The sequence below is a fragment of the Letharia columbiana genome (genome assembly GCF_014066305.1).
Source record: "Letharia columbiana isolate WasteWater2 chromosome Unknown Sc0000003_s0, whole genome shotgun sequence".
NCBI lineage: Eukaryota > Fungi > Ascomycota > Lecanoromycetes > Lecanorales > Parmeliaceae > Letharia > Letharia columbiana.
Window position 1 is genome coordinate 165,025 of NW_023501039.1, and position 26,408 is coordinate 191,432.

The window sequence follows — 26,408 nt, forward strand, 5'->3', positions numbered from 1 at the left end:
GGCACAGTGGATTGGTAACCTGTCACTTTTTCCGTTACTAGGTTACTCTATGCTAGATATCCACTCCACGGCTCCTCTTTCCTCCAGCAATGTTGGTTTGAAATACAACGCTCGCTCTCTTATGTGCTGTGGAAGCTTATTCTGTAGAAGAGGCGCATTCAATATGTTCAAATAACGCTCCTCGGCTGCGAGAGTGATCAGTCAACAGCAATGACACAACAGGTGAATGCTGATGAACGTACTTGTAAAGCCTCCTGAATATCCCTTCTCTAGCTGGAAGTACAGCTCTAGATCCTCTGCGTTGGACCAGAGTGCGCTCGAGTCAACATGACCATTGACTTGCCGGGCCCTCCTTTTGGCATGTACCTCGTCCTCTCTGGTTTGCTTGAGGGTTCGTTTCTCACTTCGACGTCTCTCATCCTCTTGTTCTCTGGATTCCCTGATCCTTCTGTGTAAAATCTCGTTCCTTCTCGCAGCTTCCTGCTTAACTTGCTGGGCTAGCTGGACGAGCTCATTTTGTTTCTTCCTAGAGTCTACGTCATTTTGCTTCAATTTTCTTTTCCTCTCCTGTTCAGATAGCTTTTGGGCGAAAGCTTCCCGTATGACCCTGAGGTATGGGTAAATCTTCTGAGTAATGGGCTTTATGATTGGTCGGCTGGTCGGTACGGGCTTACTCTTCCAACGTTTAGCCTTCTCACAGAGAAGAATTGTCATGTACTGTAGGCGAACGATCTCTTTAAGGCCTCTGACGTTGCCATTTAGGGTTTCGAGATCGCAAGGCTCACCCGAGTGGTATATTCGGGATGTCAGAGCCGACTGCAGGAGAAAGACCATGGCTGGGATAGCGCGAGCATATATGTCCCTGATCATCTCCGGGCCTTTGGTAGCAGCGTTCTTCTCTGACAGACTCCTGGTGCGATTTTCGATGGCATCCAGACGCTCTCGCAACTGGAGATGTATACCATCCAGTGGACCATGATCAGTTTCTCTGAAGGGCAGCAGTTGTTCGTACAAGCCTCTCGCTTCTCTCACGTCATTGACCAAGGCTTTGACAGTATCGGTTAGGAGTTTCGGCATACGATTGAGTAACAGCTTCGCTCCGCATACCGAGCCTGCGCCTTCAAGAACTGTCTTCCATGCGCGCTCCTGACCGAAGAGTTCATAATGATCTTCATCCGCTTGATCCGCTTCCTCATTTTCCTGGACCTCGGAAGTATCCTCTGAATCGGAGTCATCTTCATCGGAGTCATCTTCATCGGAGTCATCTTCATCGGGTTTCTCTTGTTCTCCATTCGTTTGACTGGACATTTGATCATTGCTTGCTACGGCGTCTTCAAGTTCTTTGCCTTCATCTTCTTCGGCTCCCGTTCCCTCCCCATCCTCTCCACCTGAGAATTCAGAGTCACTGACGAGGTCTTCCTGACCCCCATCGCTGGCTTTCTGTGCTTCGGCCCGAGCAGTTTTTCCCCCATGTCGCGCGCTTCGGGCGATCTCCCTTGTTTCCGCTCCGTCTAGTGAGTCGACCCTCGTTCTAGATAGAGTAGATACAGAGGCCTGCTCAAGGCTTCTTCGCTGTTTCGCAGCTCTTCGAGCATCACGCTCAGGCTTCTTTGTCAGGTCAATGTTTGCATTCAGGATGGCATCCTTGTGACCGTTGGCTGCTGCAGCAGAGCGTGTAGATTTGGAAGTCGGTGCTCGATTTGTATGCTTGTCGCTTGGTTTACTCCTGGAAGCTTTCGAGCCTGCTTTGGGTCCTACTTTCCGCCGCAAACTCTCGATTGGGATCTCGTGAGCTCCCGGAGTTTCGACTTCGGGACTCACGTATCCTTCTGGTCGTCCTTTGCGCCAAAGCTTTACCTTTGCACCCTGCGTTGGTCTATGATGACTCTTTTTCGTCGTTTTCGGCTCTATCGAAGACAGTCGCGCCCTAGGAGGCCGTCCCCGGGGGCGCGGAGTCGCCTCTGGACTCTGGGGGTTTCTTGTTGTTGTGGTAAGAGGTTGGGTTGACTTCTCGACTTGCTTCTTAGGACTAGGTGCAGGGTCCCAAATATCACCGCTCTTCTGCACCGCCGGATAGATCTGTACCATGTGCCGTTTCCTCTGCTCCTTCTTGGGTCTGGGCAACTTCCCAGGAGCCACCTGCTCGACTTCCGAAGATGCACGGTTGGATCTGCCTCCACGCCCAGTTATTTCATTGGTAGATGCTGTAGGAGGCTCGTCTCTAGTCCTATTGGATCCATTGCCCATCGCAACTCGCTTCTTTGGAGATCCGTCTACCACATCTGCCTCCTGGCGCCTCCTCTTGCCTGGTACCGCAGGTTTTGGAGACGATTTCGAGACGTCGTTGAGGGCGAGATCATTAACGATGCTGACAGCATCCTCCGCAGATTGATCTGGCAGGTCGAGCATGATTTCCTTTGCAGTGGTCGGCGACACAATGAAGGGTTCGAGAATGGTCGGTTCATCCATGGGCGGCTCTACATCGTCTACCTCTTCTTGAACCTGGGGAACATCATTGCTAGCAAACTGCTTCGACCGGCCGAACAATCTTCCAAGTATACTCTTCTGGAATTCCATCAGCTGCGGCACTGAATGCGATCTGATTATGTTCAGGGGCTTACTGTTGACAAGTTTGGCAGGCCATTGCGTCACACGGTCGACAGCGCTTCGCGGATCTTGGTGCTCAGACTCTCGTTTTAGCGTATGCATAACCCTTTTCCATTACTTTGCGCACCCTTCGATCCAGAATGTTGAACTTCACAACTATGAGTCAAACTATATTCAGTCCTACGATTCAAGAATCGCAAGGACATACATCTAGTAAAAATCCTACGTACAAAATCCCTCATTCCGAGTTACTATTACAGTATAATTCAAGAGTTAAGAAAGAAGAAAAGTTGCCCACGAGCGACATGGTCCGCCACGCCCAAAATCCCAATGCATCCGTAATTCTACAAGGTATTCCCTTATAGATTTTCTATATCTGAGAAGCGTTGAAATCGCAGCGACAAGGAGTTCAATTCAGATACAGAATCTCTATTATGCGTCTTATAATTATGAAGTCAGTATTTGGATCGAGGGGTGCACAGAGAATATTACTGGCAAGCATGAAAATAATTATGAATACGCTAATTTAGAGTTGCCATGTCTGCGGCCTCCCCTTCCTCCACACTAAACACTTGATCAACACTCAAGTATCTACTGCAATTTGCATGTTTCTTGGTGTGTGAAAGAGTGACAAAAACTGAATACACTACCCCTGACATGGAAGAATCTGCCGCCAGAGTGTCGGACACCGACAGTGCCTCAAATGTACCTTCTCTATCACTCTTGAGCAAGACTCAACCACAGACTTTCATAGCACCTCTCAAGAAAATCAATGAAGGCCATGACGTTTCTGCATTTCTTGTATCAAAAGCCTATGGCGATATCATGACATTCCTACTCGAGCTCAATCGGGCAATGTTTCCCTCACACATTAATGATGGTTCTACATCAGGTCAAAAACGAGTCCAAACATGGGACCTGGGTTGCCAAGCCGTAGAATTCTCAGAGACCGTGCAAAAGCTCAGACGCCTGCTTGAAGCTCTCGATCGTATCATAGGTGAGGTACCGCCAGACCCTGGTCCACGTCGGTTTGGCAATGCAAGTTTCAAGAAATGGTATCAGACCGTCGAGGAGCAAACCTCAGATCTTTTGAAATCCCATCTACCCGAGTCCACTCTGCAGCATCCACATGAGTCAGAAGTCAAAGCTGAAGCGGAACTCTCTTCCTATTTTCTCGGCAGCTTCGGCTCATCGCAGCGCCTCGACTATGGATCCGGCCACGAGCTCTCCTTTCTCGCATTCTTAGGCTGTATATGGAAACTCGGTGGCTTCAGCTCCTCCAATGAACACTCTACCTCGGGCAACGAAGAAAGAGCCATAGTCCTCGGCCTCATTGTCCCTTACCTCTCATTAATACGTCGCCTCATCCTAACCTACACCCTCGAACCCGCCGGCTCCCACGGCGTCTGGGGCCTGGACGACCACTCCTTCATCCCCTACATCTTCGGCAGCGCCCAATACGGCCCCGCCATATCCCCCAGCGACCAAACACCGATCGAAGGATCCCGCCCCGACGCCCCAGATCCCGCAGACGTAGCCAAAACCGCCGCCGTCAAGAGGCAAAGGCACCAGAACATGTACTTCGACGCCATCGGCTTCATCCACGATGTCAAAAAGGGACCGTTCTGGGAGCATTCCCCGATGCTCTACGACATCTCCGGCATCCGCACGGGCTGGGGCAAAATCAACAAAGGCATGATCAAAATGTACAATGCAGAAGTCCTGTCAAAGTTCCCCGTCGTGCAGCACTTCCCCTTCGGCTCCCTCTTCAGCTTCGACCAAGACCCGGACGCCACGCCTCCGCCCACTTCCGTACACGCGGCCAATCAGCCCGTACGAGACGGATTCGGCTCATCAGCAGCCGACAAAGTGGCCGCCCCTCGCGCACCACCTCAACCAGGCACCCAAGCGCCGGCGGCAAGCCAAGCAGCGAGCGTGCCGGGTACAGCAGCGCCGCCGACGAGCAAAGGCCCCTCCAAGCCTAGCCCCGCCGTCGGCACCACAGCGCCGTGGGCGAGGGGCCCTACGGCAATGATCGATCCGGCAGAGGGCGCGGCGACTCGACCGGCACCCAGAGGAACGCCCCCGTCCGGTGCCGAGTCAGGGACGGTGGCGCCGTGGGCCAGTAGGCAACCAGCAGCCACCGGTGCAGCTTCACCGCCGACGAGGTTCCCTCAGCCGGGCCCCGGACCGACGCCCGCAGATGGGGGGATACCTCCAGCGGCCGATTCCGCCGCGGCGCGGTCGATGCCTCCGCCAACGAGAGCACCGTGGGCGAAGCCGCCGTGAGTGCGGGCGCCGTGGTCAAAATAGCACGAGAGTACCGGGAAGGGGAATTTGGGAAAGGAGCGGTATCCTTACACCATTCTTGTCGAAGTGGAATTGACCGGCTGGTCACGATGATACGACGATGGCATGATTGAGGTGTGTGGGCGAGCCTACAACTAGTATAATTTACTCTTCAGTCAGTGACGGATTCCTAGATGATCACCCTTTGGTCTACTTCATTCGTCACGATTAACAAAACCCGTCCCTTCTCTGATCGTAGATAGGTACTTCAAAGCAACATGCTCCATATAAGTACCACAACACGCATCCTCTTCTCCTTCTTCTTCTTCTTCTTCTTCTTCTTCTTCTTCCTTCTTCTCCTCTTCTCCTTCTTCTTCTTCTTCTTCTTCTTGGTTGTCACAACATATGTATTCCCATAACTGTCTGTTCCTAGAGACGAGCACCATAAAGATACGCACATATACATGCTCTCAATGGTATTTAGTCGCGCCACGCAAGCAAGTTAACCAAGCAAGCAAGCAAGCAAGCGAAACACCATCGTGACAAACCAGACAACCCCGAATCGAAACGCCGTATCGCTTGCCAGGTTTGTTGCGTACTCAATACCAAAGACAGAGACGAACCCTTGTGGACACCACATAGTTGAGATTTTCTGTCAGCATACACCCCCGGCTCCCGTCCGAGCCCTCAGTTCCAATGCCCATCTCCTCAGGTTTCCGTGGGCCCCATTGTGCCTACTCTCACATATGCAAGTGTTTTATCGTCCACCGACAACAACCCTCGCCCCTTCCTTCCCCAACACCCCTGCCTCCATCGGTTTCGGACTCCTCTCCCTGCCCTTCTTCCTTGACAGGAAACCCAACATCCCATTCGGTTTCCCCTTCGTACTCCTCCCTCCTTCCCTGACGTCGGTACTCCCATTACTAGTCCTCGTTTCTTTCTTACTCGACCCCTCCCACGCAGTTCCATCGTCATTAGTGACAACCTGTAGTCCACCACCCCGCGGTGCACCGGCACTCCTTGGCGGTTGCCTCCCTTGAGCTGGTGGAGTAGGGTGGGAAGTCGGCCCCAGGACGCCCTGGCCTGCGGGGATTTCGTTTGAAAGATAGTATTCTGAGTGATTCGAAAGTACGGCCTGGCCATGCGTGGTCATAGGTGGGGAGCCGTTCGCGGAGCCGCTGAGGTGGGATTTTGTGGCGACGTGGTTGAGATCTGGGTCGTCGGTACTGTGTTTGGAGGATGTCGTGGTGGTGTTGGCGTGATCGAGCATGTCGAGGGAGGATTCCACGCCAGAAGGGGAGTCCACGAAGCCTTTATAGTCACTAGATAGGATTCAATGGAGATCAGAAAGGGTGATGGGGGACCAAAAGAGAATGGAGTGAAGTACGTTACGGTGGTATAATCGAAAGGCTCGAACAGCGTTTCTATCATTCGGTGCAGCTCGTCCGTCCGGATTTCCTTGTCTGTTGCGTCCTCTTTCAGTTTTACCCTTGGCTTTTGGCGCCTTGCTCTTGCTTCCAGGGGTGCCTCCTCCAGCAGTAGCTCTTCCAGATCGTATGTCGCGTCAAAGTTGGTCTTTTCGCTAGACGGTACAAAGACTGGCCGGATCTGCTTCTTCTCGAGAGCTTCAAAGTCGATTGGTCGGAAGAAGGGATGATCTGTGTAGGTGTCGAAGCCGGTTGCCCCTATTCTTTTCCGTGTGTCCTTCTCTAATAGTGATTGCATGGCGTGTGTACAGTGTATTGAGACTGGCGGCTGTGTGACAGGATAATTGGGCGAGGCTTTCAGGATTTCCTTTTCCAGCTTTTCGTGACCGTGCGAAGAAAAAGGTCGCTACGATCCGTCAGACAGTGCATGTTGCCTGTCAGAGGTAGACTGACCTTGTTATAAATGCATTCATAAAACGTGACTCCCAACGACCACCAATCTACCTCGGTCAGATACCCTGTACCAGCGTAGACCTCCGGCGCAAGGTATGCGAGTGTCCCAGATTTGCTGTGTAATTGCTTGTCCGGTTTGTATTCAGATGCAACATTCTGCTTTCTGTCAGCACCGTTCCAAGGCCAGCTTCAGAGCATCGTGCCAACGTACAAAATCAGCCAGGTGCACATGGCCGTCAGAGTCAAGTAAGACATTATCTGGTTTGAGATCCCTATGCACAATGCCCTGCCCATGACAGTATCGTAACGCGCAGCCGAGCTCTGCCATCCAGAACCGTACCGCGTCTTCAGTAAAGGTCTTTCGTGAGATATGAAATCGTAAGTCGCCGCCATTCATTAGATCTACAACAAGGTATCTGCGGCTATGTCAGACCATGCATAGCAGCAACCGCGGGATAGGGGGATGTAGGCCCACAAATATTCGATATCCTGAAAACTGTATCGCAAGTTGCAAAGGAAGGCGTGATTGAGGTGTTCCAGCATCCTTCGCTCTCTGATGATGTTCCGTACGCTCTCCGATCGTACCACTGTATCTCATGTCAGCTTTGACCGGGGGTCGCTGATTGGTCCCACGTGACATATGCTGACCTTCATCTTTGCGAATGTATTTCAAGGCGAAGGTCAAGCCGGTGTCCTTTCGCTCAACGATACGAACTTTTCCGAATGCACCTTTCCCCACCACTCGCAGGAGTCGGAAATGGTTGAGGTTGACTGTTGAGAGAGGTGGTGTCAGCATACACGCAACGGTGGGGGGCTCGAGCGTCCGCCGGGGTGGGGAGATCAGGCTTGGTCCTGTGCAATGACGATAGAATCAGAGATTGGGGAAGTTTGGGAAGCTGACCTTCGTCGGTGAAGACGACGGGCTTGCCATTGGAGTTGCCCATTGAAGCTGTTCAAAGGGTTGGAAGGAGATGCGTAAGATGCATTGATTCCATTTAAGCTGTCGTAGCTAGTAGGGGGGGGAGGGAGGGTTGCGGTTGGGCGTAGCGTAAGGCGGCATTCACAGGAAGTCAATCACGCTTCTTAGGAGCAGACTATCTCAATGCTCTGCTCTATTCTCATCTTTGAATTATCATCTTAGAAGTGATAAGAGTATGTCGTCTGGCCTTGCGATAGTATTCTATTCGAGGCCAGCTTTGGTTGGGGGGAAGCAGGTTGAGGAAAAGGCACCAATGAGATGTAACCTCAGAAAGGGCGGTACGGCTCATGGGTCATGGTGGATTTTTTAATTTTTTTCGAAGCCAGTCTCCCTGGAGGCTGGCTCGCAGTCAGAAGCAGGGATCAGCGTCTCGGCTCACGCGGTTGAAACAGGGAGACGGATGGGTCAAGGAAAAGCGTCAAAGTACCTAAGGACAAGGTCTCTAAGGTACCTCTAGGCTACAGGCTACAGGCTACAGGCTACAGGCTAAGGGTACTTTGTCTTTAGGGTACCCTAACCCTTGCAAGCCTCTTAACGCTCCCCTCTCAACCCGTAGAATTAAGGTAGGTGGTCTGCAATCAACTGTTACCTATCAGGCTATTTAAGGCTATCATACCCAGCCCCGTGTCGAAGATCTTTCCCTAATCTTCCATGCGATTATCTATTATCTACCACGTGGTATTTCCTGCTGGCAATCTAAAGTATGCGGCACGCATACAAGCGCAATATCTACCTTAGTTTCAAGGGGCCCATCAGCTTGTTTCATGTCACTCTCATGCAGCTAGAAGACTGATCCCCCCCCGGATCCCTCTCGGCCTTTCATTGGGTTCCTTTCAACAACAGCAACAGCACTGCTTCAGTGCAAGTCTCACCGTCACTGGATCAAGTATGTACAAACGAGTTTTAATATAGCAACGGAAAGATGCGCACACTCGGACACCCAGGACCCACTAGTGACATATTCGGCATAAGTACGCCCTGGGACTGGAAGCCTTGCATCAACGCCTCGCTATGACGAAGCCTCCAAAGTCGGCAAAAAAGATATAATTGAGAGGGGACAGGCAAGTGATGCGTACGCGTATCCAAAATTGACAGCGCTGTGTTACGCTGGTGGAAGTGGGGTCGATTTGTTTCTGCATAGGTCATGCCTAAGCTCAAGAAATGTGAATCGGGAGGATGAAGTATGTAAGACACCATGTGCGAAATCTGCTCTCAGGGTTGGCTTGTGCTACTAGACGCCACGGCATACTCGATATTACCGGAGCGGCCGGGATTCTGGGGTGCAGAGTCGGCGTGAACGGCATCATTGTCAAGCTGGTTGAGCCGATCTCGCTCTTTGTCAGTTGAGTCTTCTTTCGACTGCGCAGGATAAGATTCGAGCGTTTTCGAGGATGAGACAGATGCCTTGGACGAAGGTTTCGTAGATGAAGTAAAAACATCAGGTTGTCGTTTCGCAAACCACCCACCTCGCTCCCACTTGCCAGGCGCGTACAAGCAGCTCTCCCGCGTTTTCTCTTCCACAATTCCCGACATTATTACTGTTAGTCTTTTGAAATCAATAGGCTTAAGGATCCAGCCGTCGAAGCCTGCATTTATGTAGACCTGACGATTCTTTTCAATCAATGAGGCTGATACGGCAAATATAGGTACCCTGCCGTTCAAAGCTGCACGGTTTGACAGAAACTCATCAGGGAATGATTTTTCAAATGATCGAATCATTTTGGTCGAGGTTAGACCGTCCACAATAGGCATCTGTAATCCAGTGTTAGCATCGTGGAAGTACCAGTGAAATGCGGGCGCCAACAAACCTGCATGTCCATCAAGACAACATCAAAGAAAGCGGGCCTTTCTCCATATGTGCTGGAGCATTCTTCGCCATTGATGGTCAGGTAGACTTCATGGCCGACCTTCTCCAACCTTTTCTTGATGATCTTGCTGTTGATGGGGTCATCTTCCGCGACCAGTACCTGAAGCCTCTCTGCATTTGGCGGCTCCACTTTCGCATTTTTGTCGGGAATATCAAACAAGACTCGCGACGGTGTTCGTGCCGATAAGTCTGATTCTCGAGGTGGGTACTCCGGTTCTGGGGAGTCTGTGCTAGTTTCGCCTGGCAACCGAATGGGTCTAATGGGGGTTTTCGAATCCGTCACATTTGCTAGTCCAGGAACTTCCCGTTGTTGAAGCACTTGGTCTGACGACGTGGGGAGAGTCAGGCTCGTAGAGTGGGCCTGCGTGGTTCCGCTCACCGGTCGTCGTAAAGACGATGATGGACCTTGCTGTCGACCGCTACCACGACTTCCTGAACGTCCTTCGTACTCGCCGTCGCCTGAGGACCCTGTTGCTACCGTAGTCGGCTCTTGAATCGCTTCAATCATTCTGTCAACGTCATTCCTTGCACTTTCCCCACTCTTAAAGCTCTTCATACTGCCTATGCTCCGTAAATTCTCGGCACTTCTCCGGTGCACTATGTCCTTCAGGGTCTCTGGAAGTGGCTTTTGTGCACTTTTGTTGACGAGCATGACCTCACCAGTCTCAATGGGCGGCGTTGAAGGCTGATTCAGAGGTGGCCCCACGCCCGCTTCGTTGATGTCATCAAGGAAAGCGGTTTTCTTATCCTCCTTCGGTAGTTCAAAATTTAACTGTATCACGAAGCGTGATCCTTTGCCTTCTTCAGATTTAAGTCTTAGCTGGCCGTTCATATTTCGTACTATACGAGCGACAAGTGCGAGACCGAGACCGAGAGTTTTCTTGGAGTCTCCTTTGCCCTCTATGGCTTTAGTGTTCCCGGCTAGCTTTTCTTGTAGTCCTTCATCGCTTTCCGTTTGTACCTGCTCGAGGTCGTTGAACAATGCATCGAGCTTCTCGGCGCTCATCCCTGCTCCAGTATCTTGTACGACGATTTCAATGTCTACGCGGTGTTCGTGGCTGTTCGCCAACCATAACTCTACCTTGACAGCACCGTTCGATGTGTGTTGAATGGCATTGGCTGTGACGTTAGAGATTGCTTGTCTCACGCGCCGTTGATCGCCCACGACGAATTGAGGGACTCCTGGATGTTCCACAACCGCATACTCGATTTGCTTGCGCTTGGCATCGCCCGTGAACGAATCCGTCGCTTCTTTGACGGTAGCAGGCAGATCGAAGACCTCCTTTTTGATCAAGTTGTGGCCTTCCTCTGTCTTCGTCAAATCAAGGAGATCATTGATAACATAGATGAGTGATTTGGATGCGGAATGTGATCTGGTTAGATTGTCCCGAGTTTCTTGGTCAATGGCGCCTTCTAGCGCAATCTCAAGATAATTTATAATGGCGTTCAACGGCGTTCTCACTTCGTGCGCTGAGTTTGCAAGTAGGAGTTTTGTCAATTCGCTGTTCTGTAATGCAGCTTCCTTTTGCCTCCAAACTTCAATGAACTTCCCATACACTAAACATAGCACAGCGGCTGTCTCAATCTGCTCTTCGGTCCACTCGCGGCATTTGCCAACAACAGTCTCGGTCCAGGTTCTAAAACTCTTCCTGGGTTCGAGGTACCCTTCTGTCCCCTCCCTGACGAATTTTTCGTAAGGGTTGCCCGCCCACTTAACTTCTTGGGTTCGACTTCTCCTGAAAAACACGATAAAGTCACTGCCAGAAATTGATAGTGGGACGAGAAGTAGTCCAGCAATGACAGAGATTCCCGGTGAATAACGCAGATCCGGAAAATCTATGCTTATATCCGTCGAATTGATTACTGAAGTGATCTTCCTGAGCCTTAGATATTCGAGCATAGCAAGAGCTTCTTGTGTCTGTTCGAGCCTTCCCAGAATCTTGGTCTCATCCCGAATCGAGAGAAGGCCATTGTCCGCATCGAACAGTTTTAGAAGGTCATCCGAGGACGCAATGATGTATCCAGAAGGGTTGCGCTCTGTAGGTACGGTGTTGATGAGCTTGCGCGCTTGCAGTCGCGAGGCGTACGATAATCGTTCGATGTTCCTTGATGCCGAGTCTCCCACAAGCCTGCACATTTTACGGATGGGGAAGGACACGCGCATCCCCTTTGAACCATAGGAGTGACAAGCGATGAGACCCCACAGCTCGTCAAAGGCGTTGATCGATATGGACATTGAAGCACGAACAGCCATGTTCGCGAGATACTTGATGTGGATTGGCGACATCGCACGAAGGTAGGCAAAAGTGAGATCCAGCGGGGTCTCGAGGTCCTCAATCGTTCGACATACCAAACGGGCGGTCTCCTGATCACGATCATACAATAGTCTCACTTTGTTGACTTTGTAGAGATCTCGAGCCTGCTTGGGTATGTCAGACGCCGGAAAATTCAGACCTTTATATAGGTCTTTGGTCGCTCTTGGATCCACAAGCTCGGTCACCACTCTTCCGTTCCACGCTTGATCGAATTGATATACCATGACCCGGTGAAACCCGGTCAATTCTTTGACAACGCCAACCAGAGTCTTGAGGAAGGCGTCGAGAGTCGTAGCGCTGGCTAGCTGTTCCTGCACTTGTGACATAATGTTGAAGACCTCCATCGCTGCGGCTTCGCCTTTGCGCTTCCTTGCGCTTCGTAGGACTCGTAATGGTTTACTTGCGTTGACAGTACTCTCCGCAAACTCTTCAGGGGTTGGTTCGCCATGTAACGTATCTTCCGGAGGCTCTGGAGTGCCTTCGCCCGGTGGTACCAAGGGATTGATGGGATCATCTTCCAGTTCAAATTCGCAAATGATCAGATCGCGGTTGTTCTCGTTGGAATGCATAGCGCACCACATCTTGTGCATTTTCCTCGCAGGCGAACGAATTGCCAAAGTGAAGACTTCGGGTCCGTTCGTAGCTGGATCAGCGTCCTCGTCTCTGATGAAGTCAACGTGGTCCAAGAGATTGTCGGTCTGCTCATCGGAAAGTATGTCGGTAAAGCTCTCAAGAGCAAATAGTTGTTTGGGAGTATAGCCGATTATCCTTTTGGAATTTTCGCTGACAATTCGGACTTGAAATTTGCCCTCCTCGATTTCCTGGAGAGCAATGAGTAAGCCAAAACCTTGCACAGCACCCGGTATATGTATAGGCTCATCTTCGCAACGCTGAAGTGTGTCACCGTCCCGACCAATGATGACCGCGTGGCCTTCCTCGGTAAGAACATGCTTAAATCGAGCCGTGAAGAGACCTCCAGCATCGTCACCCTGGCTTCTGACGGACTCCGCAATGCTTTGAGTATCGCCTGCAGTCTGGGATCTGACAGAATCGGAATCGCCAAATGTCTGCATCTGTCTTGCTCCTCCCATGCGCTCACCGGGTGAGTGATCGCCAGGATCTTGTACGGATGCTGATTTGGCTCCTGATTCCCGTCGGCGTCTGGAAGGGGAGTCCGTAGCTGGCGTCTCTGATTCCGACTCGAGTCCTGATGCACTGCCCGTAGAGAAGTGGCGAGATTCACGCTTGCGTTCACTAGTAGTACTGCTTGGCAAAGACATGCCTGGAAACCCGTCTCCACCAGTCGTATCTATCCTGGGCTTGGATGTAGGTGTCGGGTCGACAGATACCACAGATCTGATAGGGAAGACGCGGTCCGTAGCTGCCGGGCTCATAGCCCCGAAGGGGAACTCTGAGGAGGGTGATGCTATTGGCGAGCTCATGCTATGTATATCAGTACCTTGCAGGCTGGGCCTCCACGGTACGCCTTGTGTTTCTGAACCCCACAACTTTGGGTCTTGGAAGCCTGAGTCGGAGACGGAGCGTTGATGCGGAGACGATGGCGGAGGTTTGCCCGTCGGAGGCGACTTGGGTGCCTTTGGGGAGGACCCCGACTTGCCTGGCCACATCTTGCTTGTTGACAGACATAAGATTGGCCCATTGACTCTTTCTCTGCAGTATTTCCGCCGCACTCAATGGACGGTATTTGATTTTGGCAATGGCAGACGGTCAAGTAGATAGGGAAGGTGCGAGGATGATGGATTCAATCGGCATGTTAGGGTGATTAGGGAAGGAAGGAGAATGGCAGCTATGGAAAACTTGCGCAGAATATAAATCGCCTGATGAGAATGTCGTGGTACTCTACACGTACAGATTGTATCAGGTCATGATTGAGCAAATGTTTTGATAACCAGGGTGTGGCGGCATTAATGCATGAGGCGGCTAGGTACATCGATTTACATTAAGTTTAGTATTTTAGCTTCCTTCTGGTGCCTCTTAGGGCAGACCGGTAATGCTATTTGCCCTCAAGCCACAGTCCTGGCCATTGGGTCATTATTTCCACCCGACCTAGTCTCCAAAGGGGACATGATACCCATGATGAAAAATCCGCCTTTTGATGCCAAAATGCCATCCATACCCTTTAACCCTTTCTTCAATTCTTTTACCCTCATACACTCTAAAGTAATACTCGGAGAACACGCGCATGCAGAGTGACTCAAGCCGTGGAAAGCATCAAGCCAACAAGAAGCTGGCCAGATCCCTGCCTCCCAAGATCAAGCTGTAGAACACAGCACGCAGGTCTACATCTAGAGGCAGGCATTTTGGTGGATTGTTTAGCCGAGGAGTTGAAGGTGATCGACGACCAAAGTTCGAACATTTCCACCCTTTCACCATTTCCCATTTCGCCAACTACCTACTGACCCAGGCGAGCCTACTGTTACTGTACGAGTAGAGAGCACTCTACACATCCAAATGCCTTGTGCTGCTGTATATGAATAACTCAAAGGCTCCATTTCTTCAGATGTCTTTGCGCCTTGAATCCCCTTCTAATACTTCTCCCTTCTTTTCGTGTTAAGTACATACATTTCCCTGTTTGTTGACAGTTTGGAATGCTGAGATCTACCGGGGTCCGGACAACACAAGCCGAAGAACGCAACATGAGAGTGAATATTCTGGTTGCGCAGGACAAAGATTTCATACACGATCCTGGCGTTGCCGTGAGTGTTGTCGAGCATTTGCACAATCGACACAACATCAGAACAAGGTACTATCATGGCCCAGGTGGAGGGTTGTACAACTGTCGTACGGACGAGAAGAACCTTATGCCATCTGATGAGTTGGTGGAATGGACTGATCTACTGGTCATAGCATGCTTGAGCGCCGGTTCATTGAGCAGAATGCTGCAGGGAGGGACAGACCATTTCCTGCTCGAGGTGCTCAGATCCTGGGATGTCTCCAAAAAGATTCTAATGATCCCGGGGATGACATTTGCCATGTGGGAAAACCCAATGACCAGAAAGCAGATAAACAAAATAAGAAGAAAATGGAATTGGATTCGTGTTCTCGAGCCTGTCTTATGGCATGGCATGGATGACCCACTGAGTGCGGGTCAGAAATGGGCAGGTATGGACGACCTTGTCCAAGAGGTTCAAAATCAGGCGGATCTCATTTCAATCGGCCACGACTTGGAGCCCGTTTCTGGAAGTAGTCAGCATTCGCCCATTCATGCTCATCCGAGTCAAGCACAACTGCCTTCCGAAATTTGGTCGTTGATCATGGATCACGTAGGCGATTGGGAAGTCGCAAAATCTCTAGGGATCTATACCAATCTACCCATGCCAACAGAATGGAGGGTGCATGTCCCCAAAGTGCCTGGCACTTCTGTGGATGTGCAGCAATTCGGCGACCTTGAATGGACTATGCTGGTCGGCAACTATGACCGGGTGCTCTCGTGGTTCAGGCTTTATCCAACACCTAAATGGCTCTCCCGGCTCTGTGTGAAGCTCATCATCAAGTTCTCGCGTACCAACCTTCTTTCCTTCCTCGAGTCGAAACATAAAGATCTGTTCTGGTCTACGTTCGGACATACTTTGCTTCCAACAAAGGCATCTGCAGTCTTTGGCCAGGTCGCGATCCTGGACTGGTGGCACACCTCACCGTCTTTTCTGACCAAGGAATACAACGCCGAAGCCCTCGACTCTGCCTCTAAAGCTGGCTTTATCCACGTTCTCGACTGGTGGCGCAAATCACGTCTCCCACTCCGCTACACGGAGGCAGCGCTAGAGCAAGCGTCCTCGCGCGGCAATCTCGAAGTGCTCGAATGGTGGCACAAGGCTTCGTTGCCTCAAGCCAGCGAAGCCCGTACCGACTATAACGAAGCTAGCACCGACAACGCTCAGGGTGAATATTCTGCGCGCAAAGCCAGCAACACGCCATCGAACACCAACCGAACGCCGCCTCTTCCCCTCTTGGTCGGCAAATCCATCATCTACGCGGCCCAAAATGGCCAAGCCGCCACACTCCAGTGGTGGGTCAACTCCGGCATCCCCTTCGGTTACGAAGCATCCGTCGCGCGCATCGCGTCCGCGAACGGCCACATTGACGTCCTGCAGCTCTGGAAAGAATGCAAGGGCGCGAAGATGCAATACGACAACCAAGTCTTGGTCGGCCCGACCAAGAACGGGCATGTGGATGTGCTGGAATGGTGGAAACAGAGCAAGTACACTGTCGAGTACAAGACTTGCGATATCGAGGAGGCGTTGGAGGACAGCCTTGGGGGTTCGGGTGAGGATAGCATTCGGGCTTGGTGGGCGAGAAATGGGTTGAATCTCGGAGTGGGGACGAGTGAGTGGATGAAGGTTAAGGTCCTATAGGAAGCAGCTACAGTCTGAGTAGTGTTCTACGCCTAGGCGCGTCTGCAAGAAGGCAAAGGGCTTGGAAGCAGGGTGCGGTCTGAAGTCAAAGGAGAAGATCTCCGGGAAGAGTCTGAAAAGTCTGAAATTGGAGGGATGTCAGTTTGAGAAGAACGTATCAGACCTTGAGAATTTTCAAAAGTCCAAAAGCATATACATGTCAAATCCGTGTAACAGTACGCTACAAACAAGGCAACCTGTCACAAAAGGCTATTGTCTCAGTCCAACCTGATAACATATCTCTTCTTACTATCCGCATAGCCTTCAATGGCCTCCTGCAAGCTGATAAAAATCATCGCACTTTCCTTCATCGACACCAATGCTCCAAACCCAAAACCCTCACACATACTCTTCAGCTCCTGCGCCAATTCTTCTTGTGAATGCTCCACTGAATTCTTTCCGATAAGAGTCTCTTCTTTCCGATCGACACTTAGGAAGTCCACAAGCACCTTCGAGTTCCCGCCCCTGGATGCCGAAATGAACGAGTACCGCCCACGGAAACCGAGCACCTCGATCGCGGCCTGTGCGAGTTCGGCATCTCCGACCGCATCAACAGCTACATCGGGACCTTCACCATTAGTCAACGCCTTGGCCTTGCTCAACGTTGGATCCCCAGCTGGGTCTATCCCGGCAGCATTCCCTCTCGCAACACCGTGGACTCTGCATCCCCACAAGTTGGCTAGATGCGCAACAGCCGAGTCAACCTGCCCCGTCGCCCCTAGCACCAGAACAGTCTCTCCTGCCTTCACTCCCGCGCGTCTCAACGCGATTGCTGCAGTTGTGAATGGAGTGGTTGCTGACGCTGCTTGCGCGAATGACAGTTTCTTTGGCTGTTCAACGACCGCTTTCTCGGAGATGAGACAGTACTCGGCGTGACAGCCATCTTCTGTGAAGCTGAAGTCGTGTCCGCTGGTGCCGCAGACTTCTTTGCCAATATCTCGCGATGAGTATCGACGACTACGCCGGCGAAGTCGCGGCCAGGAGTGCGGGGGAATATTGTACGAGGGAAGGGACCCTTGCTGTTTAGGATGTCGCTGGATTGGATGGGAGAGGCTTTGATCTGAACGAGAACTTGGCCTGGGCCTGGGATTGGTTTTGGAGTGGTGATCAATTAAAGGGATGGGACGGAAGCGCCTTCTCTGATCATGACAAGGCCTGCATTATGTAGTGATGATTTGGCGACCTGGTATCTTGAAGAGCAGGGTATGTCTGGTTTTAAGTGTCGGTGAAGGTAGGTGTAGAAGCGAAGAAGCCTCTGATTTGAGACACTTCGAACTTACTCAAGGAACTAGACGATAACCATTTCTCGAAGGAAGAAAGACGAGTCTCTTATTATATGTTTTTCGTCGACCTTGGAGCAACCGTTTGAGTGGGCAAAGTACCCTTTAGGTGGGGTTGTTTCCGCGGGGTCTACATGCTGCGGTCCTGGGAGGCGGCTTGCTTACCTTGAGCTTACCAATGCAGGTACAGTATCTAGAGGTCCACAATATTGCCAATGATTTTGAAAATTGGATTACCTGTGGAATGGGTGGATGAAAATGGAGGCACCAGAGGGGAAGGTACAGGAACGAGCCAGTCAGCTAGCCTTCGACCTACACCATGTTGCTTCCAACCAGCAGATCCAAATATGCTTGAAATCACCGCACATGGAATGTCAGTAGTAATTGATAATCATGCTGGACCAGTAGGAAATGTGAAGTTGTCTTATTGTTGGAGACGGACGCCAAGCCGCTAGGCTAGGGTGGTTGCCAGGCTCGGGAAATCGAGCATCAACAATGGAGCGGGAAGCTGCCGAGACATTGTGCCCATGCAATTACAGAGCTCTCACCCACAACAAACAACCAATCAATACCTCACTTTCTTTTCTGAGGTCTCAAAGCTGCAATTGTCTTGGGGGAAGCTGTTGCAAGCATCATGTATTCTTTATGACCGCTGTCTCGTCTCTACGGGACGTGAAGCAGGTCGCGTTGCGGGCCAAACAACAGCCCCACCATTTGCCCCGATCACCTTGGGAGCCCAGCATAGTTACATATGGCCGAAGTATCATTATCGCCGGCAGCACACAAGCTCGGCAGCATGTCCAGCAGAAGAGTCCCTCTCGGAAATGTTCCTAACGCTGCTAATTCGCCCTTCCGTTCTGTAGCCGCTGCAACATCCAAACGCTCAAGAGAACAAGTTGAAGCCCAAGACGACCTTCCCTACGACTTACAACCTCGAGCAAAGAGACAAGCTTTAGAAGATGGCCGGACGAATCTACGGACCTCTCCTAGAAAGCAGACATTACAGTCCGCAGAAGGTCGAATCTTTAACAGGCGGCCACTCAATGCTCAGCCAACACCATTCGAGAGAAAGCTTCTGGCCTCGGCAAAAGAGAACAAAGTCACACAAAGGGTAGAACAGAAGATCGAACAGAGGGTACAGCAAAAGGTGGAAAGACAAGGGAAGGCGTCACATGAAGCGTTGGAGGACATACGACAATGGCAACGGCATTACAAGAGGTCTTTTCCGACCTTCGTGTTCTACTTCGAGAGCCTGCCTGAAGAAGTTCGAGTGAAATGCTCAAAATGGATTCGGTCACTTGGAGCAGTACGTTTCACGCTCAACGCATAGAACTGTGCTGCTTGCTAACGATTCGCTCATTTAGAGAGAGGAGAAGTTTTTCTCAAAGGAGGTGACCCATATTGTTACTACACGACCCATCCCCAGCGATCACGATCTCAAGGATGGAACCGACCTCACTACCCTATCATCTACGTCTACAAGTTCACAGACCACCACTCAGCCACGCACGATAAACCCATCTTTGTTGGACCGTCAAAACGAGTTTCGAGGACAGCCGTTGCAACGAAACAAGTTTACGTTTGAAGCGGCTACAAGCAAGAAGACAGGCTTCAATGGCATCAACGATGCGGTCGAGCCACGAAAGGCCAACTCCAGTAACACGGATGTATTGCTAAAAGCAAAAGAGATGGGAATAAAGCTATGGCAGCTGGAGAAGTTGTCCCGAGTGGTCAACTCGATGTTCGATGTCCCCAATGAGACCCAGGTCCAAATTGGCAACGCGGCGCGCTCGAAAGGAGTCAACACTGCAGCCAGAGGCGAAAGGGAGCCTGATTTGTCTCGTATGCTCCGAAACGAGCGGCTCAATGGCCCATCGGATCGCGACCCCACTGTTGCGTTGAGCGAGGTCATACCATTTAAAGGCCCTTTCATCTACATTCGAGACATCGATGAGAGAACAAAGCCAATCATGGTAAAAGATTACCCCAGGCCGACCACCCAGGAAGAAGGAGAATGGCCTCAATTCCGATCGGCGCGTCATGGAAGATGCCCCTTTATCGAAGACCAAAATCGACAGGAATTCGAGGTCGAAAACAGGGCGAGAGCTGGAGAGCAGGCACTTGCGAGAGCGGAGACTCGGACGGCTCCGCGCACTCGTGCTGCAACCATTCGAGAGGACGCTGATGCCGATGCGGCAATGGCTGCTTCCCAAAAGCGACCTCTTGAAGAAAAAAGGAAGATACCAAACACTTTCATTCCGCCGCCAGCAAGAATGCCGAAAATGCCGACTCACGACTTTTGCCCACCTCCCATAGAAACCCGGAGCCCCACTAAGGCAGCAAGGGATACGATCTCCAATGCTGGCCCCAGACTCTTCGGGGGCGAGCCGGCAGCTTCAGGTTTACAGCAATCAAACATCACTTCTGCAATCCGTTCTCAAATGATCTCCTCCACTGCAGCTGCCCCCGGCGCGAAGGCTGGCACAAGCAAGGAGGTCCATGGGCTGAAAAGAAAAGTCTTAGAAAAGAACACTAGACCGCCTCTTAATAGTATTCAGACACGGCAAAGAAATATCGACCCGGCAGGTACAGCGCGAGCCGAGAAGAACATTCCCATGGCTAGACAGAATCGGAGACAGGTCCCAGAAACTCTAATACACATCGACGAAGAATCTACGCAATCAGAAGAGGACGAGGATGTTTGGTTGGCTGAGGATCAACGGAGGAAAGAAAAGCAAATGAGGAAGGCGATGAAGGAGAAGGAGCTGAAAGGGAAGGACTTGAAAGAGGGATATTGTGAGAATTGCCGCAAGAAGTATGATCACTTTGATGATGTGAGTTCCCCAGATACTCCACTCACAGACAATGCTAATGATACCACACAGCACATTATGTCAAATCAGCACCGGAAATTCGCTCTCACAGACGCCAATTGGACAGATCTCGACAAGCTTCTCGCCCAGTTGGGCCGACGTCTCAAGGAGCCAAATTCCGACGGCTTTTGAATCTTGCGCTGTATATCAGCTCACACCTACGACTAGTGCCACGCCATTGTAACATATCCAACGCCAGCGTGCATACCCAGTTCGTGGAATTGCTTGTTCCGGTCATTCCTTCCACCGTGGCTCGGCGTTACAAAAGGGTTGCTTTGCCTACTTACTATACCATTCTGCATTGCGGTGACCCTTGCATCTGCATCATGGCGAGCGTGCCTGTATATAGTTGACATGCATCTACAAGGAGCTTTCTTTTGATAATGTACTGCATCGGAGGACGACAGGACGGGAGTAAGTAGAAGCACTTGCCTAATCAAAGTTTTGTAACTCAGCGTCCTATCCTACTACTAGAGACGGCTCTATCACCCTAGATATTCTACTCATTCCTCAGGGCCTACTCACTTTGCAGGGACTGTGAGGGCCTCACAAACCTTGGTTTGCAGCTCAGGACGTTCCAGAAGTGGCGCATTCGACAGACACAACAGGCTTAGGCCGTCTCTCAACGCAACAAGCCCCTCAAGGAATGCGACCGTTGCCATAACGGTACCGCTCCCCAGCATGCCAAAAAGTCGATTGGCATTCCGACAAGCCTAATTGCAAAAGCCAGAGCCCATGTGAGGATCATTGATGGACGACCTTTGAAGGCTCTCCGATACCTCGATTCATACCCTGGACTATCAGCCAATGCACTAGTCTGGCACCGGCACATCAAATGATGGGACACTGAAGGTACGAACAAGAGCCATCAGACTGCCGCCGATGAGAATGATTTTGAAAACGTGGCTTCTCCAACGGGAAGAAGCTGCGAGGGTTAGAGATTGGGATCCGCAGCTCAGCTTCACGGGTGAGGACCCAGACGCGTAGACGCTGCGAGATGGTGCGACGAGGTTATTGGAGAGTGGATTTGCGAGTACGATTGCGTATGATAAGAAAGGGATTGAGAAGGAGCGCGGGGAGAGAGTGTCGTGTTATGGGGCAGGTTTCTTATGTTTGAAAAGACTCATGCTGCGGGGAGAGAGCTATGAGGACGACAGCACATTCTCAATCATAGACAGTCTGCTTGGCCTATTTTGGTGACAAGAGATGAAAACGAAATCAAGCCATAGGGGGGATAAAAGTCGGTCAATAGCGATTGTGTCGTAGAGTCCATCCCATCAAACGTGCTCTCGCATAAACACTCCGCTTTCTCCGACCACATATTTCCATCCTCCACAACCTCATCTCCGAACCAACCCACCCGCCCTCATCATGCCCTCCTCACCCATCCCACCCCAATCCCCACCCATCCCCGACGAAGACCCCGAAGCCGCAGCCACCCTCCCCCTCCCCCTCTCCGCCTCCCTGATCCTCACCTCCCTCCCCCAAGACGCCACCACCGCCCTCGCCAAAGCCCGCGACGACGTCGACGGCATCCCCTCCAAAGGTCAGTCGTCCCCGCCCTCCCATAAGCGTCCTCGAACCCGTTTACGCTTTCCGAAGAGAGAGAGAGAGAGAGAGAGAGAGAGAGGCACCCGGCTGATGCGAGCGGGTGTGCCCCGTTCATCCACAGTGACGATCCGCTTCCAGCCCGTAGGCTCCGCGCCGCATTTGCGGCAGAAGATTTTCAGAGTCAGCGCTGCGAATCGGTTCGAGACGGTGGTGAGCTTTTTGGGGAAGAAGTTGAAGGGGATGGAGGGGGTGGATGGCGGGGGGGGGGGGGGGGGTGGGGGGGTGTTTTGCTATGTGAACAGTGTGTTTGCGCCGGGGCTGGATGAGGGGGTGGGGGGGTTGTGGAGGGTGAGTCGCTGGTCTTTTTTGGGAGTTGTGGAGGGAGGGTGGTGGGAGGGGAAGGGAGTGGTATGAAGTTTTGGAACCTGGGCTGATAGGATGGTTTGCAGTGCTTCAAGACGGATGATCAGCTCATCGTGGCCTATTCCATGACGCCCGCTTTTGGATGAGGTCGGCAATGGGCGTGATGGTATTTGATCCTTTGCGGAAGGCATTGCATGGACGCAGGAAGCGAAAGGGTGAGTTGGTTATTTGACTTGTTCACATGGATTCATGCTCATCTATCTAGGTGCAACACTATCTATTTCCCACAAACGCCGCAGGCATGCACGCAAATATGGTCATTGGACCGTGTAGGGAGATACCAGAAACTTGCCGAAACGCTGTGAGGTAAGCAAACGACCGACATGGGGTATATGGTATTATGAAATCAGACGGGGGCATCAGATAATTCTGGATTTAACAAGGTTCTCAAATTCCGCGAACTCTTTTGCCGGCATGGGATAGGTGTGCTCCGGAGCAGGGTATGCCCGACTCTTCACGTCGGTCTTGTAGGCTTGGATAGCTTTCATGCTCTCGCCCCAGACATCGCCGTACTGCTTGACGAACTTGGGGAGAAAGCGGCCTGGTGGGAAGTTGCCGGACATATCGACTTGGACGAGTACCTGTCCGGAGCACCCATTGCCAGCACCAATGCCGATAGTAGGGATTTTCAGCTTCTTCGTGACCAGACTCGCTACCTCAGCGGGTACAGCCTCCAGGACAACGGCGAAGCATCCGGCTGCTTGTACAGCTTCGGCATCTTCCAGAACTTTGAGGGCGCCGAGAGTTGTCTTCCCTTGGACTCGGAAGCCTCCGAGAGCGTTTTGACGCTGAGGTGTAAGACCGATGTGGCCTAGGACTGGGATGCCAGCTCGCGTGATCCGTTCTATCGTAGGGGCCATCTCTAGGCCACCTTCGAGTTTGATGCCCTGAACTCGACCTTCTTTCACGACTCTGATTGCGGATTCGAGAGCTTGCTCGGGGGCTATTTCGTAGGAGCCCATGGGGAGGTCACCGATCTATGGAGAAGTGTGAGCACATGTGTGGAAGTCGAGGATATTTCAAGCCAACCTTACAGTGAAAGCAGCCTTGGTAGCACGTGCAACGCTCCGGCAGTGAAGTATCATCTCTTCAAGCACCACCTCGCTTGTATCCTCCATGCCCAATGCAACCATTGCTAGGCTGTCTCCCACTAGTATTATATCCATCCCAGCATGGTCGGCGACATGAGCACTCGGGAAATCATGGGCCGTCAACATGGTAATAGGTTCATCCTTCTTGTAGAGGGCTTGTAGTGTATTGATTGTAACCTTCTTCCTTGGTGCCGCTGGAGGAGCACCCAACGGCGAGTGTGAGCTGTGTCGAGTCTGACAGAGTGAGATTGCGCCCGGACGAGTGGGAGCGACCGTTACAGGCAAGAATGTGGATTTCAGTGTCTTCTGAAGTGTGTGTGGACGCATGATGCGCTGAGCCATTGCTTTAACCTGGTTCTTTCGCAGAAATTTTGAATGGTATGGATAGATGAGCTCGACGAGTCGCTCGTGATGAAGATGACAGATCCATTGTTGCGGTGTTGGGCGAGCGGTTTATTAATGCTGAAGCCATGATGGTGAGTGCGTCGAAGTTTTGATACCTGTCGGTGGAATTCCTTTCATGACCCTCGGTCCTCCGGCAGAGTTTGAATTAGGCTTAGTGCTGAATGATCAGGAACCGATGGCCGCTGCTGAGCATTGAACGTAACAATTGCGCGACTTGATACTGTTAGATACGATTCGACTTTGATTGTAGACAATTGTAGAAGTAAAGGCGTGTTTCGCGCCTGGATGGCAATCTGAACCTGCAAGCCGTCGGCGCATCTTCGGGCTTGGCATTAGCACTCCATGTGTTGGTGCCGTGAATGGCCGCCTCTTGCGGGGAGCTGCTGCGTGACCGCCCATCTAACGTCCTTTGTGTTTCGTACTTCAACCCTCCCTCCTCTTCCAACTGGCCAATACAACATGATCTCTGAAGCTGCTACGTACTACTGTCACGCTAAAGCAAATTGAAGAAGCTACCAGAACACCAAACATACAAGAAGTATATATTCAACGCTTTGCGGACCGCTCCAAGGCGTCTGCTCTAAGATTCTCTGCTCTCCTGAAATACATCACACGTCATACAAAGAAGCCGCGTTCTCTTTGGTTAAAAATTAAAGAGACTGCCTGGTGGAGAACCTACACAGGACTGTCGGCTGTCCACAAACTTTGGAAAAACAGGCGGCAGGATGAGCAGTCCAAAGAGAAGGATCGAGACGGATGTAAGTGGGATAATAAGAGGCAGTGTTAGGTGAAGAAGACATGGGTGTGCTGATGGTGCTTTTTCTGGTGCATAGGTCATGAAGTAACCACGCTCCTCCCTTGGAAAGTGTAGCTTTGTACTGACACTCGTCTCAGGATGTATGCAACCCTCTCCACTGCCGGCGCCGCTCCCCTCTAGTCGGCTAGATCAATAGCACAACTACTTTTTACCTGAGGCTCATCCGGTATTGCAGGTTGATGAGTGACTATGAAGTGACTTTGGTCAACGATAACAGTGAGTGACTTGCAGTATGGTGGCGGGAGCACGAACACTAACATGAAGACAGTGTATGTCTACTACCTTTGATAGCGGGCACGGAAATCTCTGGTGACGATCGAATGCTTATGACAATATCTACCGCAGGCAAGAGTTCTACGTCCGGTTCAAGGGGCCGGAAGAAAGTATGTCGGACACATGAGGCATTGGTTGCCTCTGGCTTATAATGTATAGCACCGTTCAAAGGCGGCCTATGGAAGGTCCACGTAGAACTTCCAGACCAGTACCCATACAAAAGTCCAAGCATCGGCTTTGTCAACCGCATATTCCACCCAAACATTGACGAGATGTAAGACTAATCTTCCGTCTGGAAAGGAATGTATCTCTGATACGATTAGTTCTGGGTCTGTATGTCTCGATGTCATCAACCAGACCTGGTCTCCAATGTTTGACATGATCAACATTTTCGAAGTTTTCCTACCGCAGCTCCTACGATACCCAAATCCTACAGATCCTTTGAACGGAGAAGCGGCCGCGCTTCTGATGCGAGATCCAAAGACATATGATATCAAAGTCAAAGGTAACTTGGCCCTGTTTGGGGCTGACTGCAAACGATGGAAGAATCCTAGCTAACATGTTGGTTCAGAGTATGTCTCAAAATATGCCACCAAGGATGCCGCGGACGAAGCTGGGGAGGATGAGGATTCCGAAAGCGAGATGAGCTCGGTAGGTGAATTCGACTCTGGTGATGAAGAACCGGCGGGGCAGATGGAGGTTTGAGCTCCCTCATGCACTATAAGTAAATGATTTATGTTGTAAATGCCTTGGATTAGCATTGAATATTGAGAAGGGGGTATCTTCATGGCGAAAGCTGGAGTTATGATTCCCTTGCTGAGGTTGAACACGGCATTAGCATTGGTGGAAGCATCTCAGTTCACATTACACACAAGATCTGTTCTCTCGCGGACTTGCGCCAACTTATGCCCTACGATCCGTTCCGGACATAAGCCACCTCTCCACTTTCGTCTTCGTCCTTATCTTCATCAGGTATGGAGTCCTCACTGCCAATCGTCTCACTTTGTGCACCGCCATTGGTCATGGCATTTCCCAATGGCAAGCTAGAAGGTCCATCCACAATCTCTTCGTCGCTGCTGTCTACTAGTATAGTGATCTTATGTTGTATAAAATGTCAGTAGCAGATCTACGGTCAATGATATGTACTCAGGCTTACCGTGGTGGTTGTCTGAAGATTTAGTGTTCTCTTCATGTGATGGAGTGAGTGCCGCGTGCCGGCCCAATGTTCTCGGCTGCACTTACCGGCCTAGAGGCTCGGGGAAAGGTTCCGTTCCCTTACTTTAGACCAAGCTTATCGACGTTATCCATGGCGGCCTAGCTAAAAGTGTTGGTAAGCGCGAACCAAT

At 51.3% G+C, this 26,408-nt stretch overlaps 11 protein-coding genes across 11 annotated transcripts; 4 read left to right on the forward strand and 7 right to left on the reverse strand.

Annotated features, from left to right (window-relative positions):
• Window positions 1-42: 42 nt before the first annotated feature.
• HO173_001512 (uncharacterized protein) lies at window positions 43-2,577 on the reverse strand (the record flags this gene model as incomplete). Its single annotated transcript, XM_037303451.1, has 2 exons — window positions 43-185; window positions 243-2,577. 2 exons carry the CDS (start codon window positions 2,575-2,577, stop codon window positions 43-45), a joined length of 2,478 nt encoding a protein of 825 aa, XP_037169173.1.
• Window positions 2,578-3,264: 687 nt separating this feature from the next.
• HO173_001513 (uncharacterized protein) lies at window positions 3,265-4,896 on the forward strand (the record flags this gene model as incomplete). Its single annotated transcript, XM_037303452.1, has 1 exon — window positions 3,265-4,896. The coding sequence occupies one exon, from the start codon at window positions 3,265-3,267 to the stop codon at window positions 4,894-4,896; it is 1,632 nt and encodes a 543-aa protein (XP_037169174.1).
• Window positions 4,897-5,164: 268 nt separating this feature from the next.
• Window positions 5,165-5,362, reverse strand: HO173_001514 (uncharacterized protein; the record flags this gene model as incomplete). Its single annotated transcript, XM_037303453.1, has 1 exon — window positions 5,165-5,362. The coding sequence occupies one exon, from the start codon at window positions 5,360-5,362 to the stop codon at window positions 5,165-5,167; it is 198 nt and encodes a 65-aa protein (XP_037169175.1).
• A 291-nt stretch (window positions 5,363-5,653) lies between these two features.
• HO173_001515 (uncharacterized protein) lies at window positions 5,654-7,720 on the reverse strand (the record flags this gene model as incomplete). The annotated part of the gene is made up of 7 exons (XM_037303454.1): window positions 5,654-6,218; window positions 6,284-6,729; window positions 6,777-6,932; window positions 6,988-7,192; window positions 7,252-7,363; window positions 7,425-7,547; window positions 7,678-7,720. 7 exons carry the CDS (start codon window positions 7,718-7,720, stop codon window positions 5,654-5,656), a joined length of 1,650 nt encoding a protein of 549 aa, XP_037169176.1.
• A 1,247-nt stretch (window positions 7,721-8,967) lies between these two features.
• HO173_001516 (uncharacterized protein) lies at window positions 8,968-13,565 on the reverse strand (the record flags this gene model as incomplete). The annotated part of the gene is made up of 2 exons (XM_037303455.1): window positions 8,968-9,507; window positions 9,564-13,565. The coding sequence occupies 2 exons, from the start codon at window positions 13,563-13,565 to the stop codon at window positions 8,968-8,970; spliced, it is 4,542 nt and encodes a 1,513-aa protein (XP_037169177.1).
• A 300-nt stretch (window positions 13,566-13,865) lies between these two features.
• Window positions 13,866-16,310, forward strand: HO173_001517 (uncharacterized protein; the record flags this gene model as incomplete). The annotated part of the gene is made up of 2 exons (XM_037303456.1): window positions 13,866-13,882; window positions 14,555-16,310. The coding sequence occupies 2 exons, from the start codon at window positions 13,866-13,868 to the stop codon at window positions 16,308-16,310; spliced, it is 1,773 nt and encodes a 590-aa protein (XP_037169178.1).
• A 257-nt stretch (window positions 16,311-16,567) lies between these two features.
• HO173_001518 (uncharacterized protein) lies at window positions 16,568-18,372 on the reverse strand (the record flags this gene model as incomplete). The annotated part of the gene is made up of 2 exons (XM_037303457.1): window positions 16,568-17,274; window positions 18,357-18,372. The coding sequence occupies 2 exons, from the start codon at window positions 18,370-18,372 to the stop codon at window positions 16,568-16,570; spliced, it is 723 nt and encodes a 240-aa protein (XP_037169179.1).
• A 53-nt stretch (window positions 18,373-18,425) lies between these two features.
• On the forward strand, window positions 18,426-20,634 carry HO173_001519 (uncharacterized protein; the record flags this gene model as incomplete). The annotated part of the gene is made up of 3 exons (XM_037303458.1): window positions 18,426-18,935; window positions 18,994-20,463; window positions 20,515-20,634. The coding sequence occupies 3 exons, from the start codon at window positions 18,426-18,428 to the stop codon at window positions 20,632-20,634; spliced, it is 2,100 nt and encodes a 699-aa protein (XP_037169180.1).
• Window positions 20,635-22,835: 2,201 nt separating this feature from the next.
• On the reverse strand, window positions 22,836-23,909 carry HO173_001520 (uncharacterized protein; the record flags this gene model as incomplete). Its single annotated transcript, XM_037303459.1, has 2 exons — window positions 22,836-23,453; window positions 23,511-23,909. The coding sequence occupies 2 exons, from the start codon at window positions 23,907-23,909 to the stop codon at window positions 22,836-22,838; spliced, it is 1,017 nt and encodes a 338-aa protein (XP_037169181.1).
• A 1,138-nt stretch (window positions 23,910-25,047) lies between these two features.
• HO173_001521 (uncharacterized protein) lies at window positions 25,048-25,767 on the forward strand (the record flags this gene model as incomplete). Its single annotated transcript, XM_037303460.1, has 5 exons — window positions 25,048-25,058; window positions 25,135-25,172; window positions 25,222-25,336; window positions 25,386-25,567; window positions 25,634-25,767. 5 exons carry the CDS (start codon window positions 25,048-25,050, stop codon window positions 25,765-25,767), a joined length of 480 nt encoding a protein of 159 aa, XP_037169182.1.
• A 205-nt stretch (window positions 25,768-25,972) lies between these two features.
• On the reverse strand, window positions 25,973-26,254 carry HO173_001522 (uncharacterized protein; the record flags this gene model as incomplete). The annotated part of the gene is made up of 2 exons (XM_037303461.1): window positions 25,973-26,158; window positions 26,219-26,254. The coding sequence occupies 2 exons, from the start codon at window positions 26,252-26,254 to the stop codon at window positions 25,973-25,975; spliced, it is 222 nt and encodes a 73-aa protein (XP_037169183.1).
• Between the last annotated feature and the right edge of the window lie 154 nt (window positions 26,255-26,408).